This window comes from Vidua macroura, chromosome 17 (assembly GCF_024509145.1).
Source record: "Vidua macroura isolate BioBank_ID:100142 chromosome 17, ASM2450914v1, whole genome shotgun sequence".
Taxonomy (NCBI): Eukaryota; Metazoa; Chordata; class Aves; order Passeriformes; family Viduidae; genus Vidua; species Vidua macroura.
Window position 1 is genome coordinate 1,452,205 of NC_071587.1, and position 18,526 is coordinate 1,470,730.

Here is an 18,526-nt window from a genome sequence, read left to right on the forward strand (position 1 = left end):
AATAAAGCACAATTAGTTAAAGCTCCAAATTTGCCTTTGCTTTCCCCATGTCATAGAAACAAAGGTGGGATTAACCAGGGGAGACCTCATTGTGGTCTTCAATACGCTCATGAGAGGAAGTGGAGGGCCGGTACCAATCTCTTCCCTCTTGTGACCAGTGACAGGACTTGAGGAAACAGCATAAAGTTGGAGGAGGTTTAGGTTGGATATCAGGAAAGAGCTTTTCACCCAGTAGGTCGCTGAGCACTCAAACAGGCTTCCCAGGGTACCACTCTCACAGCACCAAGCCTGTCTGAGCTCAAGAAGCACTTGGACAATGCTCTCAGGCACAGGGTGGGATAACTGGGGTGTCCTATGCAGGGCCAGGAGGTTGTAGACTCAGTGATCCCGATGGATCCCATCCAACTCAGCATATTCTATGATCCCCAAGAGTCCAGAAGAAGGCAGCTTGTGGCAAATAACTGCATCAGTCACCGAAGGCTCTCAAAAAGGGTCTCAGTTGTTTCTTGGAGGTGCTCAGGAAAAACCAGCTGGGCTGCAGAAGGAGGCAGCCCTGCATGGCATATGATGCCTCCCCAGGAATACTCAGCCCTTGGCAGCAAGTCTGGAGGTACTACCTTGAACAGACCCCCCTAAGAAACGGGGAGAGCAGCAATAAAAGAAGGATGCAGTCACTCACTGTGGACATCACAATTACTCCTTGCTTTGGACAAACCTTTTGCAGGGCATATGCTCATTTCTTCAGCCTCTCCAAGGAGGTCGGTAGGATAAAGAATTCCCTGTTTTCACTATATCTTTTTCTTTCAGTTAATGACAGCAGGCTATCAATCCAGCAGGTCAGGGAGATCAGGGAAAGTGCAATATCAAAGACAGTGACATCCAAAGCTACAAGTTTCAAGACTGCCAAAAAAACTTTCAAGTTGGTGAGGAAAGGGAGAGAGGGTTGTACAGTGTCATGGTTTGATGCTAGCGCAATGCCAGTGCACCCATGAAAATATATTTTTCTCAAATGACTGCTGTAAGATGTGACCAGAAACAGAGCAAAGCAGACTCAAGCTTAAAAATAAAGAAAAGAACTTTATTAACCTACAACTATAATAAAAGGAACATACAGAATTCAGAACGAAAAGCCTTCCAAAACATTCCTCCTCCCCCCACCCAATTTCCAACAAAACACAGTGAGACAAAACCCTGGATTCCCGATCAAGTTACCACCCCTCAGATAATAAATTTTCAGTTCACCAAGGGACAGAGGAGTCTCTCCTGTACCATAGACTCCCCCAGGAAACACAATTGCAACCTCTTGTGTTTCCATGTCACACATGACAACAGCCTGGAAAAATATGCCAGTGTGTGACACTCTCCTTTCCATGTCACAGTGCTCTCACCACCGTGCATGGACCGAGACTGCTCATAAGGGTTCCTTTAAGGATGCTTTGCCAAGGACCAAAGAACAACAGTTCAGTTTCTCATTTTGGGACAACAGTCCCCCCCATTTTCTCCTCCCCTGGGCCCGACGGTCTCAAGAACAGAGATCTTCTTCCCTGAAGACAGAGGGCACCACCACACCCTCCCCAATTTTCTCTGTTCACTCCACTCCTGTCACTCCCAGTTGCTGAAGCAGGTCACTCCCACTCCTGCACTCTCTTGGCTCAAGTAATTGCATCCCCCTAGAATGCAGTCTCTGTGTTGCAGGAGAAATTGGTTCAGTCTATGGTTATATAAGAAAAGTCCAGCCAAGGCCACTCCATCATCTCCTCCCACCTAGGATTTCTTCTTCTAACATCTCAGGTCCCAGACTGTCTCTCTTCTCTTTCAAATCGAGGAGTAGTGTTTCGCAAAGCTTTCTTTGCCCAGGAAAGGGTTAAAAGTCTCGGCTCCCAGGATGGCTGAGATCTCACAGCAGGCTGCCGAACTCCCACGGCTGGGCACCTTCCCCCTCCTCTTTCTCCTCTGTCTGCATACTGCTGGCACATGATATCAAATTTCCAGGTGGAACGGGCTCTCCTTTTCTCTCTCTCCCTCTGGGGGGCTGCCTGGGACATCTCAGTGTTCCTCCACCCTTCCGTCCTGCGGGGCCGACCCGGTTCCATTCCCCTCACCCCCCTTCTCTTTCTGGGGCTCTGGCCTCCCTCAGCCACAGGCTGCGTGGCTTCCCCTCCTCACCCAGCCTGTGGCTGGGCAGGGCAGGTCTGACCAGAACCAGAGAGAGAGTTCTCCTGGGTGTTCTCTGCTTTTAACCCTCTGTGTTCTCAGAGGCATGTCCAATGCCTTCAGTGGTCACACCAGGTGTCAATATTCACCACTGATTGGTTTGACTATAACTTCCCAAGAAAACTCACTTCCTTATCAACCTACGACATACAGTTAATATCTACACTTCAGCAGAAGAAAAGTGAACTCCCTGAATGAGAGGAGACTGGTCTGGCAAAACAACTCCTTCCTCTGGAGGGATGAAACTGGAGAACTGTGATTTGTGTACACCTAGAACCAGAGCTGGGGACAGACTCGTGACCCTGGTTCAAACCCATTACAGCTCTTCACAGATGTTCAGGCTCAAGTGGAACCATCCTCTTAAGCAAAAGCCCAGGTTTCACCATTTCCACAGCTCTTTAAAAGGTTCCAAAAAAACACACTGGTGATGGCATTTTTGACACAGTTCCAACTCAAAGCAGATTCATGCAGGCATGCTAATGCACTCTGGGGTTCTAAACACCACTAAATTCAACTGGTGCCAAGAACAGTTGAGCTGCAATTTTAAATACCCAGAGTTTATCTTGTTTGAATAACCAGGAGATAAGCAAAGAAATCATGTAGACCAGAGCCTGACCCAGATCATGTCTGATTTGCACCAGGTTCTCCCCTTCACCAAGTCAGTCTGAGATAAACACTTAAGCTACTCTGCATAGCTGGAGGAGTAAATATGTTTCATCTGTTTGTCCTGCTTTAAAGGAAGGGGAAGAAAGGAAAAAGAAACTGAATTAAAAAGAAAACTGAGACATGACTTCCTTATAAATGGCACAAAAGAGACAGTGCAGTGGGTGGCTGCAGAGCTGGCAGCACTAGACAGGATCTCCAGAACAAAAAAAAAAAAAACCTCAGGAAATCCGCAGTGTCACTTCTCCCCACAATTATTTAAAATGAGCTTATTCCTTGCACTTTGTCCATGAGGAAGAAGCAGCTTCCTGGCTACGATAGGGGGAAACACAGTTATTAATAGCATAACAATGAGCAAGTATCAGAAGTTATGTTGCAGCCCTGGAAGATCTTGGCTGGTTCATGAAAATGTGTTGCCATGGTAGTAATTGCTATACATGGTAACAGTGAACCGTGGGGTGAGAACAATACGCTTCTTGATTTGCTGCCCAAAACAAGTTCCTTTTGTTTTCTCCCACCAAAACCCCACACATTTATTAGCTTGTGTTCAGTCCAAAACTGAGTTTTTCACTTTCAACAGTGGCAAGGAAGATAGCAAAAAAGAGACAAATTCAGGAAGACATTAGAGCAGGCACCACTCTCTGCCCTTCTGCAATGGCATGGTTGGTGGATTGGGGCAGAAACTGGACCACATTCAACTTCGCTCTTTATTTTATATCCATCTAGACAGTCTTCATCTGCCAAACACTATGTATCCAATACACAGTATTTGCTACTGATAAAATAAGAGCAAATAACTGAAGAGGCACTTAAAGCAAGGCCTCTTCCAAGATGAGATGATCTGACATTCAATATCCAACATGGCAGCAGACCACAATGATGCTGTGCTATTCTGTCCTTTGCTTTCCTCTTTGCAGTTCCCAGCCTTCCCTTTCTGCAGCACTGCCAAGCACTGAGCACACACAGAGTGCTGATACTTTCCAGAACCATCTGTTACCCTCAACTCATTCCTGAATTTCAGTGCTCAGGATTTCTTCCCTCATTTGTTCTTCCCCAGCCACTACTTTCATCCCCATTTCTAGATCAGGTACAAACACTGTGAGCAGCAGAGATCCCAGTCTGACTCCACCAGGACTTCCCTCCTCTGTAAAGTCTGACCATCTACTCCTCATCTTTGCAGCCCAGTCTTTTAACCATTTATTCACCCATGATGGACTTTCCCTTGATACCCTGTGCTGAAACATTTCAGTGAGGTCCACTAGACCACTCCACTTGATCACCCCTGCCATGTACTTGGAAATAACTTTCAAGTACCAGTGGAGTCACATAGCTCAGTTTTGGTCTACAAAAGCCATACTGGCTCTTCCCCAACATGTCACACCCATTTATGTTCCCACTTACTACTGGTTTCTGGAAACACTGAAGTGTAAGACATGCACTTTTGGTAAAACCAAGTGCCCCTTCCATTCTGCCTACAGGTGAGACACTCAAAGATGTTTGTTAAGCAAAACACGTAAGCCTGGTCATGCCCTTTCTCCATCTTCCCCCTCATTGCTCAAGAACCCACACATGTATTACAGATGCTAAAGGCAGATGGCTAGCTGTTCTTCCTAGTAACTATTTCAGACTGACTGTCCATAAGTTTACCCAAATACTTTTTCAACCTGATGATGCCTTTTGCATCCACAACTCCCAAGAACACTAAAATCAGAAGTTGATCACAGACTGTAAAATAAACGGCCTTCCTCCTATCTGCTATAAACCAATCTCATTTAGGTTTCACCAAGTGCCTATAGTTCTAGGGCCACAAGACTTGGTAGAAAAAATTCAACTTATCCATAGAAAGGGGAAACGCTGTCCCCAACTTTTAAAAGTATAGAAAGGAGGACCCTGGGAACTACCAGCCTGTCAGCCTCACCCCTGTGCCTGGGAAGATGATGAAACAGACACTCCTGGAAGCTCTACTAAGGGCATGGAGGTGATTCAGGACAGCCAGCATGGCTTTACCAAGGGCAAGTCCTCCCTCACCAATCCTGTGGCCTTGCACAATGGCATAGCTCAGTAGACAAGGGAGGGGACAGAGATGTCATTTATATGGACTTCTGTAAAGCCTTTGACACAGATCCCCACAACATCCTTCTCTCTAAATTGGAGAGAAATGAACTTGATGAGTGGACTGTTACATGGATAAGAAAGTGGTTGGACAGTCACATCCAGAGAGCAGTGCTCAATGGCTCAGAGTCCCAATGGACAATAGTGAAAAGTGGGGTCCCTCAAGGGTCCATATTTGGACCAGTGTTGTTTAATATCTTCATTAGTACATGAAGGGAACAAGTGTACCCTCAGCAGGTTTGCAGATGACGCACCTGAAGGACAGGGCCATCCAGAGGGACCTGGACAAGCTTGAGAAGTGGCCCACGGGAATCTCCTGAGGTTTAACAAGGCCACATGTTGGTGCTGCACCTGGGCTGCGTTATCAGTCCCAGTATTGATCCAGACTGTGGCAGGAACAGATCGAGAGCAGCCCTGATGAGAAGGATTTGGGGGTGCTGGTAGATGAGAGGCTGCACACGCCCAGCCAGGTGTGCTGGTACCCAGAAACCAACCATGTCCTGGGCTGCATCAAAAGAAGTGTGGGCAGCAGGTCAAGGGAGGGGATTCTGCCCCTCTAGTCCCCTGAGGTGAGGTCCCATCTGCATCCAGGGCTGCATCCAGCTCTGGAGTCCTCCACCAGGTTGATCAGGGGGATGGAGCACCTCTCTTAAGAGGAAAGGCTGAGAGAATGGGGTTTGTTCAGCCTGGAAAATAGGAGGCTTAGGGGTGACATAATTGCAGCCTTCCAGGTCCTAAGGGGGGCTTACAAGAAAGATGGACAGGGACTTTTTGCAAGAGCATGTAGTGACAGGACAAAGAGGAATGGATTCAAACTGAGAGTAAGTTTAGATTAGATACTTCTTTGCTGTGAGGGTGGTGAGGCAGTGGAATGGGTTTGCCCAGAATAATCATGGATGCACATTCCCTGAGTTGTTCAAGGCCAGGCTGAATGGAGCTCTGAGCAACCTGGCCTAGTGAAAGATCTCCCTGTACATGGCAGGGAGTTGGAAGTAGGTAATCTTTAAGATCCCTTCCAACCCAAACCATTCTCTGATTCTATTACCTTCGTGACTTTGCATACTTTGATCTTGCTATGCAAGACTTTTCCAAACCAAGGAATCACAAATTTTATGCTCTCTCCTCATAAGGCAGCTGCTCTGTCCTTTAGTAATTTTAATTATCTTCATTGCAATCTCTCTAACACCTCTGTCCTTCTCACAATGCAGACATCAGAACAGCAGGCAGTCTCCAAGATATGAACAAAGTGTTAAAGAGGGTCAAATTGATGCCCTCTGCTTCAGTATTAACTCCCTTGCTGATGGTGACCAATAGTGACTGGTTTCTATGGCAAACAGAACTGATGATTTTAGAGAACTGTCAATGACTCCAAGCTCCTTCTCAAGCTGTAACTACTAGTTCCAGGCTGAGTATAAAACAGGTCCAGTACAGGTAATGTTTCCCTGCTCACCATGTTTCCCTGCACTAAAGCTTATCTGTCACATATCAGTCCACTTCCTCAGTTCTGTGAGGTTCTTATGGATTTCCTCACCTTCAGTCAGCTATTCAACCCACTGAAGAAACTGAGGATCCTCTGCAAACCTGGGAATGACACTGCACCCCTCTATACCTGAGGTTACCCATAAGGTGCAAAACACTCCCAGCACCAGTTTCTCAGGCCTTGCTGCTGAGTTCCTCAGGCTGAAAAATGACCAGTAAGCCCTCCCCTTTGCAGTCAATACTTTCACCAGCTCTTGGTCCATAACAAGACCCTTCCTCCATGGCGACTCTTTCTTCAAAGTTTCTTCAGAGAAACTTGCCAAAGGCTGTTTGAAAAAACAGACACACGAAACCTTGCGGTCCTGCTCCCAGAATGCACATCAACCTCCAGCAGGCCGGTGAGGCAGAGGCAGGGCTTGCCTTCACAATAGCCTTTCTAACACTGCTCCAAGCAGCTGTGCTTGGCCATGCTTTCAGCAAACTTGTTCTTCACTGCAGAGACTTAGGCACAGGGGTCAGACCCAACAGTCCATGGAACCCTGAATACTCTTCACAGCCCTTCCCTAGCAGCGCACCTGGACAAATACTGAGCCACTTCTCCAATTTCCTCAAGACTCTCAACTTTTAAAAATGCTATTGCAATTGCCACCACCAATTTATGCGATACCAAGGGCACTTTAGCAGCAGGATACACATGAAAGTATCTCAGCAATTTCAGATTTAGGATCCTTTGGCACTCTTGAGTAAATGCCATCTGTTCCTTAGTTTCTTATCAGTTCCTCTATTTGCTCTAAAGCTATTTCTACTGATGTTCAATGCGAGACAACTTGTCCGACAGTTCTTCTGTAGCAAGCTTGATGTTTGCAAAGCTCCTCCACAGGAGTCAAGATGGCCAAAAATGGTTTAGATTTTTTTGTGATAGCTTTATCTTCTGTGCCTCTCACACTTTGATCTCTTCTGCTTCCAGTTTCCAAAAGGCTTCGATGCATTTGTAAGTTAATCGTATTTGGCAAATTCACTCCTCGAAAGTCTTAATCTGGCCCACCTTATTTTGATTTTACATGCAATCTGCTGAAATAGATGGGTTTTTTGGTCTTCTTGCTAGGATACAACTTCCCCTTTTTGGTAAGCCTGCTTCTCATTCCATTGTCCTTCTTTCCCCTGCACATTTCCCTTTTTTTGTGTCTTTCTTTAAAAGGCCAAACAAAAAAGTCTGATCTGTTCTTGGTGGAGGTACCCACTCCTTCTGAGCTGGTAATATAACCACTAAATATTTTCCATACCACCTCTGTTCCTATCAGCTCCTCTACAGCCAATGAACACATCTCAGGGTTCTTACAAGACAGCAGACAGCCCCTTTTTAGCAGACTTAGGAGTAAACATCAGCTCTGGGTTGAGGCAGATAAGTCTCATTTATTTTATTTTTATGCTGCCAGTCATAAACATCCCATCATAACCCCAAGCTTCACATTATTATGACTATTCAGCATATATATACTGAGTTTTCACAGGTAACTGCATAGTCACAGTTTCCAGATGCCCAAAATTAGATGTTTTTCCAGCTGGAAACATGTTACACAAACAAAGCACCTCCTGAGGCACCCACCACATGAGAGGTAGAGGGGTCAAGGCTTCTCCTTCCCAGGAGGAATACAGGATGTCATCAAAGGGCAGAAAAGATTCCAGGAGAGCAGTGCCCTGCAACAGCATTTCCCTTCCAAGGAACTGCCACAGCTTGGACCTTCTCCCTTGTTTATTTTCACCACTACTGAGCACAGAGCTGTAGCCAAGGTTGAGGCCAGCAGGACCTTGGCAGATGTGCAAGAGACAAAAAGCTGGGCCAAATGGCTAACAAACTGCAAAACAAGTTTAGTCAGCAACAGGTTTTAATCTAAAAAATAAAAGCATCATGGATCAATTATTGCCTGAAGCACAGTAAAAGTGAGGATTACATCTCTCAGCTGTTCATTCCTTTTCCCATCTTCTCTCACAGCTTAGCAAGGTGTGAAGTTGAAAGATGAAGCCCAATCCTGTCCCGCATCTTGAGCGGCACAGAGAGCTCTGCTACAACAGAGCCCCAAGAAGGGGCTGGCTGAATGCCCCCGGTAGCAGCACCCAGTTTTCACAGCCACCCACCCCAATACTGCTTTTTGTCCATGGGCCCACGTGCCGCCTGTCCTAATGACAGGCAGCACTTCCCAGGGGCCAACAGAGCAGTCCACCAAGCTCTAGCACAGACACATGTCACTGTTAAAGCTCTTCATGTCACAGTTCACATTTACCTTTCCCAGGGCAAACAGCCACACCATTCAGGAGGGTTTACAGCTATAGACCTATAGGCAAAGCAGTACAGATTCCTACCATAAGAAACAGACCCAAAGTGGTAATTTCTGGAGAATACTGTTAATTCATCTACAGTCCCTCGGTAATTTCTGGAGAATACTGTTAATTCATCTACAGTCCCTCACATCTCTGCAGTCCGTAAAACCTCTGGGTTTAAGCCAGGTCCAGCTGGAATTTGAAGGGCAAGAAAGCTGCACTGCTGGCAGATCCATGACAAATTTGTCTGTTCTCTGACCACCCGCATGCTCTTGCTTGAAGAAATAACTACCGTTGCGAACAGCAGAGGCTTGAGCAAAGCAATAGGAATTAACTGCATGCCCTCCTCTGCCTGCACCAAGGGTACACCACGTACAGGTCCTGGAGGCCCAACTCCACTTTGGAGTTAGTGCCATGTGCCCTGGTAAGCCCAGGGTAACAGAGCTCTCTGGGCCAGCTGCAGTGGCTATTTTATTTCTCATCCAGAGTACAAGATGTACCTTGTATCAGGAGACACCTTAAAATAGAAAACTTTGCTCCTCCCCAATGAGACTCCACAGCAGCTCAAAATCAACACCCTTGGAGCTCAGCTCACCACCTGAGCCATCCAGGCCAGAGCACAATGACTACTGGAAGATGTTCATTTCTGCATTTCCAGCTGAACTCTAGGTAGTTTCACTAAACCATTTGGTGATCACCATGCTGTTCACTCTTTCCCATCTGAAGTCTTTGCTTCCTGCTCCAGGGAAAGTGGGATGGTCAAAGCAGCCCAAAGTGAAACTTCCCTGTAGCCCCGCAGCAACTTCACCAAACACCAGGTACCCAAAAAGCTTTTCTCCATGTACAGACACCTGCCACAGCTCAACAGCAGCTTTGCTTATCTAAAGAGAAAATAGTGAGTGATTTCATCCCTCCCAGACCAAATAAAGTTTAAGCATAAAACTGCTCAGCTATTAGAGCTCTGGATGGCTGATGGGGAGTGTCATTGGACACCGAGAGGTCACCTTCCTAGGGAAGGGTTATGGGGAGCCAGAAAGGCTGAAATCACTGACGTGCCCCTCACTGCCAACTCATACAGCCTTCCCTGTTTCAAGAACAAGATCAACCCAAAGAAGTGTCACCACTAAAGGAAGTTCTGCCCACAGTATCTCTCTGCCAGCCTTCCTCTTGTAGCAGGGTTTAGAATTCAAGGCCAAAGTCACTTCAATAGCATTACATTCAAAGCTGGCTCAACAGACCATGGAGAGGGAACGGTATTATAACATCATGGCACAATGGCACGCTGGCACACTAAAATCAGAGTGGATGATTCAGTGATGGGTTCTCCATGACTCCCTCGCACTCCGTCGCCATCCCCAAGCACTCATCACATGAGGCCAGTAGAGCTCCTCAAATCCTTCACAGGGATAACTCACCCTGCTAACTAACAGCAGATGGTTCTCTCCTGCTTTAGTGAGTTCAACCACTCTGGTAACGAGACTCAGAACCAGAAAAAAAAAGGTAAGGTGGCAGTGCACAGCTTCGCCTCCAGATCATCACTTTCTTTTTTACTTTTTCTGCTTATTGCCATCCCAAAACAGACTTCTACTTTGGAAGTCTCCAGAATCTTAAACCTGTGTTTTAGACTAATTTCAAATTACAGCTTTAGTGAATTTAGGCTGGGTTGTCATACCACCACCAGGCATTTCCTCAGCACCTTCTAAGCCCTCTATACAAAAAGCAGCTTATTTGCTTTTTTCCATTATTTTCAGAGATTTTGAAACTAATTTAATGAAAATTAGAGCAGATTACTTCAGGGGCAAGCTCCCTAAGGAGTTCCCAAGCCAAAACTGCAATTCGTAAGCCATTTGTACTCTAATTCAGGCCGGCAGATGAGAGCCCAAGGGCAGCACCAACTCAAGCACAAAGTTGCCCTCTAAGCCCCAATGCTACTTCCTTCACACTCTTTTTACCAGGCTGATTAAATACAATCAGCCATATCCCACCCAGACTATTCATTGTATTACAGGGGCATAAATTGCTAAGATAATACAACTCCACATTACAACATGCTAAGCATCTGTCCTCAGGCCTACAATAAATGCTCCTCTTTGTGTCAGCTACACTCGAAGCTCTGCACCTCAGCTCACAGCCATTTCAGCATCTCTCTTTGCTTCACTTCATGTTGATCGGTGACGATCAAGAATACATAAAACACTTGGAGCTTCTCCTCTCACTGTAGCTTAGAGCAATACTTGCAAGGTCTAATAAAAAAAATCCCAAACATAACTACTGGATCCAGGGAGCCAAGAAGAGTGGGACAATGTGGCTGATGCACAGCTAGATAGCTGTAGATATCAAAGGACTATCAAAGAACTACAATGCACTCAAGAAAGAAATGGGTACAGGACCAGAAGATGACCAATATGGCATTTATCACTTTACAGCAAACTGACCACGTTGAAACCAACAGTTGAACCTTGGGTTACTATTTAAACACCTACACGGAAGATTCAGTGCCTAGATTACAATGGGACCACTCACAGTTTACTCCATGTCTGGAAACAGCTCTGCACTTGATACGTCCCACATGGCTCCAACAGCATACAAGCCCAGAGCAGGTAAGACTATGTGGCGCGGTACAACTGCGCCAGCAGATGAGCAGGGGGGTGAGAAGCAGGTGCTGGAGCAGTTGAGGTGGCCAGAACCAGCAGGCAGTTTGGAGTTCCAACAGCATGTGAGTCAGCCACTCCAGCCAGTGCAGAGGAACCTTTCCAAGCAAGACTGCACAGCACAGCTCATGCACTGCATTCTCTGGGCCTATATTTAATTATTTGGCTAGAAAGTCTCCCGTAAGTTTTTATCTGATTTTCATTTGTGACTGAAAATATTTTACACCAATTCATCCTTCTAACCTGAGCCCTGGCTGTTTGTACACAACATATTGCACTGCCTCAGAGTCAGAAAAACCCAAGACAGCTGAACTCCACGTGGTTAAAGCAGATTTGCTGAACTCAGTCTCAGCTCATCAGGCAGCATTGTGCAGGGATTGTCTTGGTATCACTAGTGATGGAGACAGTAAGCCTCTCTGTTTATTTTTTCCCAGATGAATGATATAAGCAAAGGCTAACAGAAAAAAACAGACACCTACAGAACAAAGAGGCTATCCCTGCTACAGTGCACCTGTCCCTAGGCCACAAGTTCATGAACGATACAAAATCCCACTACATTGAGTCTTTTCTGCCTCAGTAACAGGTTTCCAGGCAAAAAGCAGCAACCTTGTTTGCCCAGGTAGAAAACAGCCCCATCTGTCACAGCAAAGTGCCTTACAGCAGTATCCCACAGCTGCGAAGTTACACACACAAGTGAACCCAGCACAGGTTTGCATGGGGGACCCTTCCTGCTTGGCTTGTTTGGTTTTGGTAGATCATAAACCCTGCAGCTAAGAAAAAGGTTGGTTTAGAGAGGCCCAGGACTGCTCTGCTTCAAGTTGAGACAGGAACACACAGCAAGTCTGGGGAGCACAGGGTGCTCCCTGTTCATTTCATCCGTGTCGAAGCACTTGCCACTGAGGAAGATAAAGCATACCAAGAGCTCGGTTCAGAGATCTGGGCAGAAGCAGAACACAAGAGGGGTAAGAAAATACAGCCTCCTTAGAGAACCGGACTTCTATTTGCCTCTAGTGGTTGATGAAGATGTCAGCAAATAATTTTATGAAGACCTTTTTGTTTCAGAAATTCTAGCACTCTGTAGCATAGAGCCGTTGCTGGAATTTCATACAAGACTTAAAGTACAAAGAGCCTGAAAAAAAAATAAACTCAGCGTCTCCAGCACTTTAGTCTTTCAGTGTGTTTTCTTCAGGAAGAATTTTCTAAAGCTGATATTGTCTACCTCAAGTCCCTTTTTTTTGCCTGAATCAGGTAATAGGGGGAGGCCATGTCTCCTTGCCATGCCAACACTCGCCTGGGAATCACAGAATCCTTTCCCTCTCCCATGCTTCACTGCAAGCAAACAGTCTGGATCTCCAGCACTCTCATTTTAAGTTTTCCAAATATCTCTTGGCTGTGTGAGTTGCATAACAAAAAAATGGCAGCTGACAATGCACAAAGAAAAAAGCTTGGGACAGTAGCTGGAAGATAGTTGACACCAGCTACACTAGAATTTATTGGACTACACTCAACTGGAAATATAAAACACTTAATCCATACAGCAGTAACCTCAAACCCTCGGAACCGTAATTAGGATGAGAGAATATATACCATATAATGGTATTTCCATTATCCCAGGAGACAAAGACCAAGCACAAAAGAATTTTCTCTTGACCTACAGTGTCTCTTCCAGATGTATGAGCCAGGCAGACCTCATGGCTGCTGCTTTAGTTAATACTTTCCTGCCACACCAAGAACTGACTGCTTTAAGAAACTATCCAAAGCAGATTACTCTTCCTCATGAAAAGCGTAAAACCCATCAAACAGACAGCTTGCTTCAGTGGATACTCACGACTGAGCCACTAAAAAGCACAAGAAATTAATTGTTCATTAAAGCTGCCTTTCCTATACAGGAACAGCCTTTCTTGGCAAAGGCAGGAATTAACATTAAATATGTAATAATGACAGCAGAACTCAGGAACCTCCTAAGAATCCACCTAAAACCAAATCCCAGTGCCTGTTCCGGAATTTCTTTTTATTACAGATAAGAGGGACTTCCTGAACTATTTGAATCTGCTTGGGGGACTTTTTATAGAAACACAAGCTTATATACGTCACAACAAGGCACAAATAATTGCACTTCACTTGGGAAGGACTGAGGGAGCCTAAATGGAACATTTCAATTTCTGACCCATCTATTTGCTGAAAGCTTGCAAGCATTTCCTAATTGCATCACTCAGTGAGAAAGTCATTTGAGGAGTACAGCAGGAACAAAAACATTGGAAAAGGAGACTACAAGAAGGAGGAAACACTCCTTTCCTTTGAACTTCTGATTAGTTTCCATCAAAAGACTCTGATCAGTCTAAAGGCATTTCCCAAAGACTAGGCTTTATCTGCATAGGAAGATTTTGGAAGGCTTGACTGCTCTGGGCCATGCTGATAGAGGCACCTTAAAAAGGTTTTGGCAGTGATGGTAGACAGGACAACCACCTTGTCCTCTACAGCCCCTCTTCTGCTTCTGCCAGAAGAGCTACTGGAGGAAAACAAACTCCTGGCTTCACTTAAAGCCAGTCACCCTTAAAACATTTCATTCCAAGGAAACTTCCCTGGTAAGCTTACCAGCTCAGCAGCATGTTTAGAGGAGTGGTGACATCAGGAGCAAGCATATGGCAGAGGTCAGGCTTGCTGATAACTTCTCCCAGCTGCACTTATTTCTACTGATTTTGCAGAGCTAACAGAGCCTTTTGCTATCCCAGTTTATTTACTGCCAAGTGAACTACCACAATCCAGCCCATCCAGGAAAAGGCTCATTCAGCAGACAAGAGTGGGATGACCTGCTATGGGGCATGGGCTTGTCCTGCAGTCAAAGTTAGCTACAGAGAAGATGTTTATTCATGGTCTTATTTAAGCCAGCTAAGAAGAGGCTAAACCAGAACAGGGCACATGGACCCAGTTCAGAGGATGTGGAGGGCTCTGCACAGCACAACAGTGAGAGGCTTGGATGCCCTGCCAAAACCAGAAGACTCCTCTGCTGCAAAGTCACAGCTGAGTTCAGGCACATAGAGCCCATCAGCAGCTCCCGGGCAGGGTGATGAAGTGTCAAAGTTTTCATTCATTCCTAAATTAAAGTTGCTAAAAACCATGGAAACTGGTATTCATGCAAACTCAAATTAAAGCCTGAATTAACTAAGAACAACAAAATATACTAAAATGACTCAAGATTCAATAACAAAATTAAGAGTTGTCATTGTAATCACAACAAAACACATTACATTTTGTATTAATCAAATTAAAACAGCCAACCAGAACAGCAGGTTTCCTGCTGAACAAGCACACTTAGTACCATTTCCAGTCCTTCCACCCAGCTAACATTACTTCAGCAACCTCAGTATTTCTGGGTAGGCTAGAAGATCTTCCTCTGCACCCATCCTGAGGCTGTTTAACTCAAATAGCCAAAAACATGCTGCTAAAACAGCAAGTCCAAACTTAAAAGCTTTCTTCTCCATAAGTAAAATAGCAACCCAAGTAGTATCATTACTGAAGCATTTACCCATCAGGAAATACAGATATGACATGTATGACTTCAAAAAAAGGGTAAATGAATATGAATACTTATTAAATGACACTGTCAGTGGAAAAAAACAAACCACCCTCATGGGCCAAAAAGTCAGAATCCTACAGCTGTTTATGCATTGTTACCTTTAACTGCAGAAGTAATTCCATTAAAGCTGATTTTGTGTATCTTAAAGCTCTTCCCACAGTCCCTCAACGATGCTAATAATTCTTCCTCCATGGCTCTCAGGGGAAAAAATCCCTTGGTCCCTGGTTTACAAAACTTTACCTGTTTGTTATCAGGCAGTTACCCCAATCCTGTGAAGGCAGTCTCAAAAGAATGGCAGAACGGATTTTAAAAATGCTTCGAAGCTCAGACACCAATACAGTGAAATCCACAAGATGTCCTTACCCCAAAGGCAGCTCCACTACAGAAATTCCAGGCTCTCCTTTCATCTTTGTACCACACATTACATTTTCTAGAAATCAAGTAAGTCAGTTGAATGGGAGGCACTTTTTTTGTGCCCCTAAAGCAGGGCAGCACTCGGTAAGCCCTGTTCTGCATGGCATATTACACATGCAGGTCTCCCATGAGGATTTCTGCTGCAAATCCAGTCAGGGCCAGGCTGAAGGCAGACTTTTGCATCACAAGGATAACCGTAAAATTCTCTCAGTTACAAAATGCACAGACCTGTGGACTGAGATCTCACTGTAGCTTATGTTCGCCCAGCTAAGGCCAAGATATCTGTTTCAGCTAGGCAAACTTGTTGTGAATACAGAAGGCACGTGAACTATCTGAACAAAATTGTGGCTTCTAAATCTGCACTCCTATAATCCGCTGTGATCTCAGCATCCCTCCAAATAGCCTCTATCCAACTGATAGGAAGAGCTGTCTCATTAACCCAGCAAAAACCAAATTCAAAAGCACTAAAGAGACAGCGAGGGATACAGATAAAACACAGTAAAATCCAGCACCAGAAGCTCCGTACTCAACTGCACTAGCTAGTGGAATGATAGCCTCAAATCTACACGATTTTGTCAGGGTTTAGAGTTTTCCCCAAAATGAGGAATCTACAACCTCGGTCTCCAAGCACCTTTGGCTGTCACAAGCACAGAGGCAGAAGCAGCTGCTGTGAGCTGCTGCTCCTGGCAAGATGAGAGAAGGCTGCTGTGCTCATCATTTTGCTCTGTCTGAACACTGGTATTCTAGGGCCACCCTCAATGGGATTTGCTATCCCTTCCCAAGATGCTTCTGGTCTGCTGCAGGAGATGCAGAAGGAAAAAGAAATAAAACAACTTCAAATGCAAGAGAAATAAAAAATTATTCCAAACACCTTGCATCACCAATGAGGCACTGAGCAAAAGGCCAGTGCAGCTCTCCCCCAGCCAACAAGAACGTGAGAAACCAGCTGAAATCTGGTACCCCTGGAGAGTCGCACTGCAGGAATTTTAAATCGGTCATGTATTTAACCTAGGATGAAAAAAAACACCGGCAAATCAGCACAACAGCAACTGGCATCAGCAACAGCAAGGATAGTGACTCTCCTAGGCTCCGCACTTTCCTCCTGGCAGAACCAAACTTAATTTAACCACTTCTGGCGGGCGATCCCAGGCGCAGAGGGACCAGGAAGAGTTCTTCTTGAATGGGGTTATTCATTGGACCCGTAAAATCCGCCTGTGTTTGTCGGAAGCCGGATGCAGCCTGGGAAACTGGCCTGGCTACCTGGCCCTCCATTTTCACTGCCAACAGGTGACCCTGTCTCCCCACCCACTTCCAGGAGAGGACAGAACCCTCGCCTGGCCACAGTGCAACAGCCACACCCGATAGTATTTTCACTGTCATTCTGTAAAAGCGCTTATTTTTTAAGCGAAAGAGAGAAAGCTACGGGGGCACCCGGCCCAGTGCCACCGAGCCTGGGCTGGAACGGGCACAAAACCATGGTGTGGTCCCGACGAGCCGCCCGTCTTCGAGGGCACCCGACAGAGTCCGGCCGCAGCCTCCGGGGAGGCGCCGGGACCAAGCAGAAGGGAGGACTCAGAGTCAGGGCCGGGCCGGCTCGCTCAGCCGAGCTCATGGCCGCCCGCCTCGCTCGGAGGCTGCAAACAGCCCAGTCCCGGCCCCGGGCGGAGGCCCCGGCAGGAGCCAGAGCAGTGCGAGGAGGAGGTCCCACCACAGACACCCCAGCGCCACGGGAGGCGGCCCGGGACCACCGCCTCGCACGAGTCTGACCGCTCGGCACGGCACGGCTCGACTCGGCTGCATTTCACCTGCCGCGTCCGCTTGCCCGGCCCCGCGTCCACACGAGCCGCGAGTGGCTCCTGGCCCCAGCCCCGGCCCAGGCCCACTGCCCCGGGAAGCGGCAACGCCTCTGGCCCCTCTCCCGCCGCTCAACAGGTGCGTGGCCGTCGCACTCACCTCTCCGCCATGGCCGCTCTGCCTGCGACCGGGGCAGGATGTGAAACCCGATCCCGACCCCGCCCGGGGGCGGTGCGGCCCGACCCGGGACCCCCGGCCGCTCCCCGGGTCCCTCTGCCGGGGGCTGCTGTGCTGGGACGGGGCGGGGCGGGGCGGGGCGGAGCGAGGCGGGCCGGGACAGGCGAGGCCGGCGCTACTGGCGAAGCCGCGAGTCGAGGGCAACCCCTGGCGGCGGGTGCGGCCGTTGTCGATCCCGACTGAGTCTGCCGAGCTCCGGCCCGAGGAGTGGAAACGAGGAGAGTGGAAGCGGAGCCGGGACATCAGTTTTGGAGCCGCTGAAGTCTTATTTGAGCAACAAGTCAATGCCAAAAGTCAGCGGTCGTGACCCCTTTTGTGAGGAAAACCGTGGTCAGGCAGGTCACATCCTGCCCTCGCCTCGGGGACTTTGGCAGCGCTGTAGCTGTGGGCCCCATGTGCGGCCTGTGTGCGCCGCTGGATCACAGCTGCACCAGTGAACCGTGTTCTCCCGACGCTGCCTCCCCCTGCCCTGGGCACAGGAGGCTTTATTGGTTCTGCTCTGCCCTCTGGTACTCCCGATATCCTCCAAGAGCGTGGATGGAAAGTGGCAGGGGAGACTTGAACCAGTGTGGAGCATTGAGAGAGGGAAGTTGCTTTGCCAATGCTGGATGTTGAGCTGTCTCTGCTTCCAGGTGGGAGGGTACAGACATTTGGGTCAGCCTAAGCTGTAAGGCTGCCATTCTCTGGGTTTGCCCAGATGTCTTCTCTTTTTTTTGCCCCAGCAGCTTTGTCTGGGCACATTTTACAGACTTCCTGTTTCTTCTCTATCCTGAGCACATAGTAGACTGGTCAAAGCTGTGTAGGAACATCAGGTGTGTCTCCAGCAGATGCACAGATCTACCAGCAGTGTACAAACAGAGACTTCTAGAACAAGTAGAGCCCTGCTCCTTGGCCAGCATGACTACTCTGAATAAACAAGCCGTGCTCTAAAGGTCAGCCCTGCTAGATCAGCTTCTGTCAGCCTATGCTTTGGGGTATGTCATTTGGCATGGTGGCACAGAACAGCTCCTGTATCTCAGTAATTGCTGCAATGTGGCACTGCTCACAAGGAATCTTTTACTGTCCT

General features: G+C 47.1%; 1 protein-coding gene across 1 annotated transcript in view; it reads right to left on the reverse strand.

Annotated features, from left to right (window-relative positions):
- The window catches only part of LOC128815817 (rho GTPase-activating protein 39-like), a 57,292-nt gene extending 38,980 nt beyond the window's left edge, over positions 1–18,312 (reverse strand). The window contains exon 1 of the mRNA XM_053992863.1: positions 17,383–18,312. Within this exon, the coding sequence (XP_053848838.1) occupies positions 17,383–17,393 (11 nt within the window). The 5' untranslated portion in view covers positions 17,394–18,312. The remainder of the gene's footprint in view (positions 1–17,382) is intronic.
- Between the last annotated feature and the right edge of the window lie 214 nt (positions 18,313–18,526).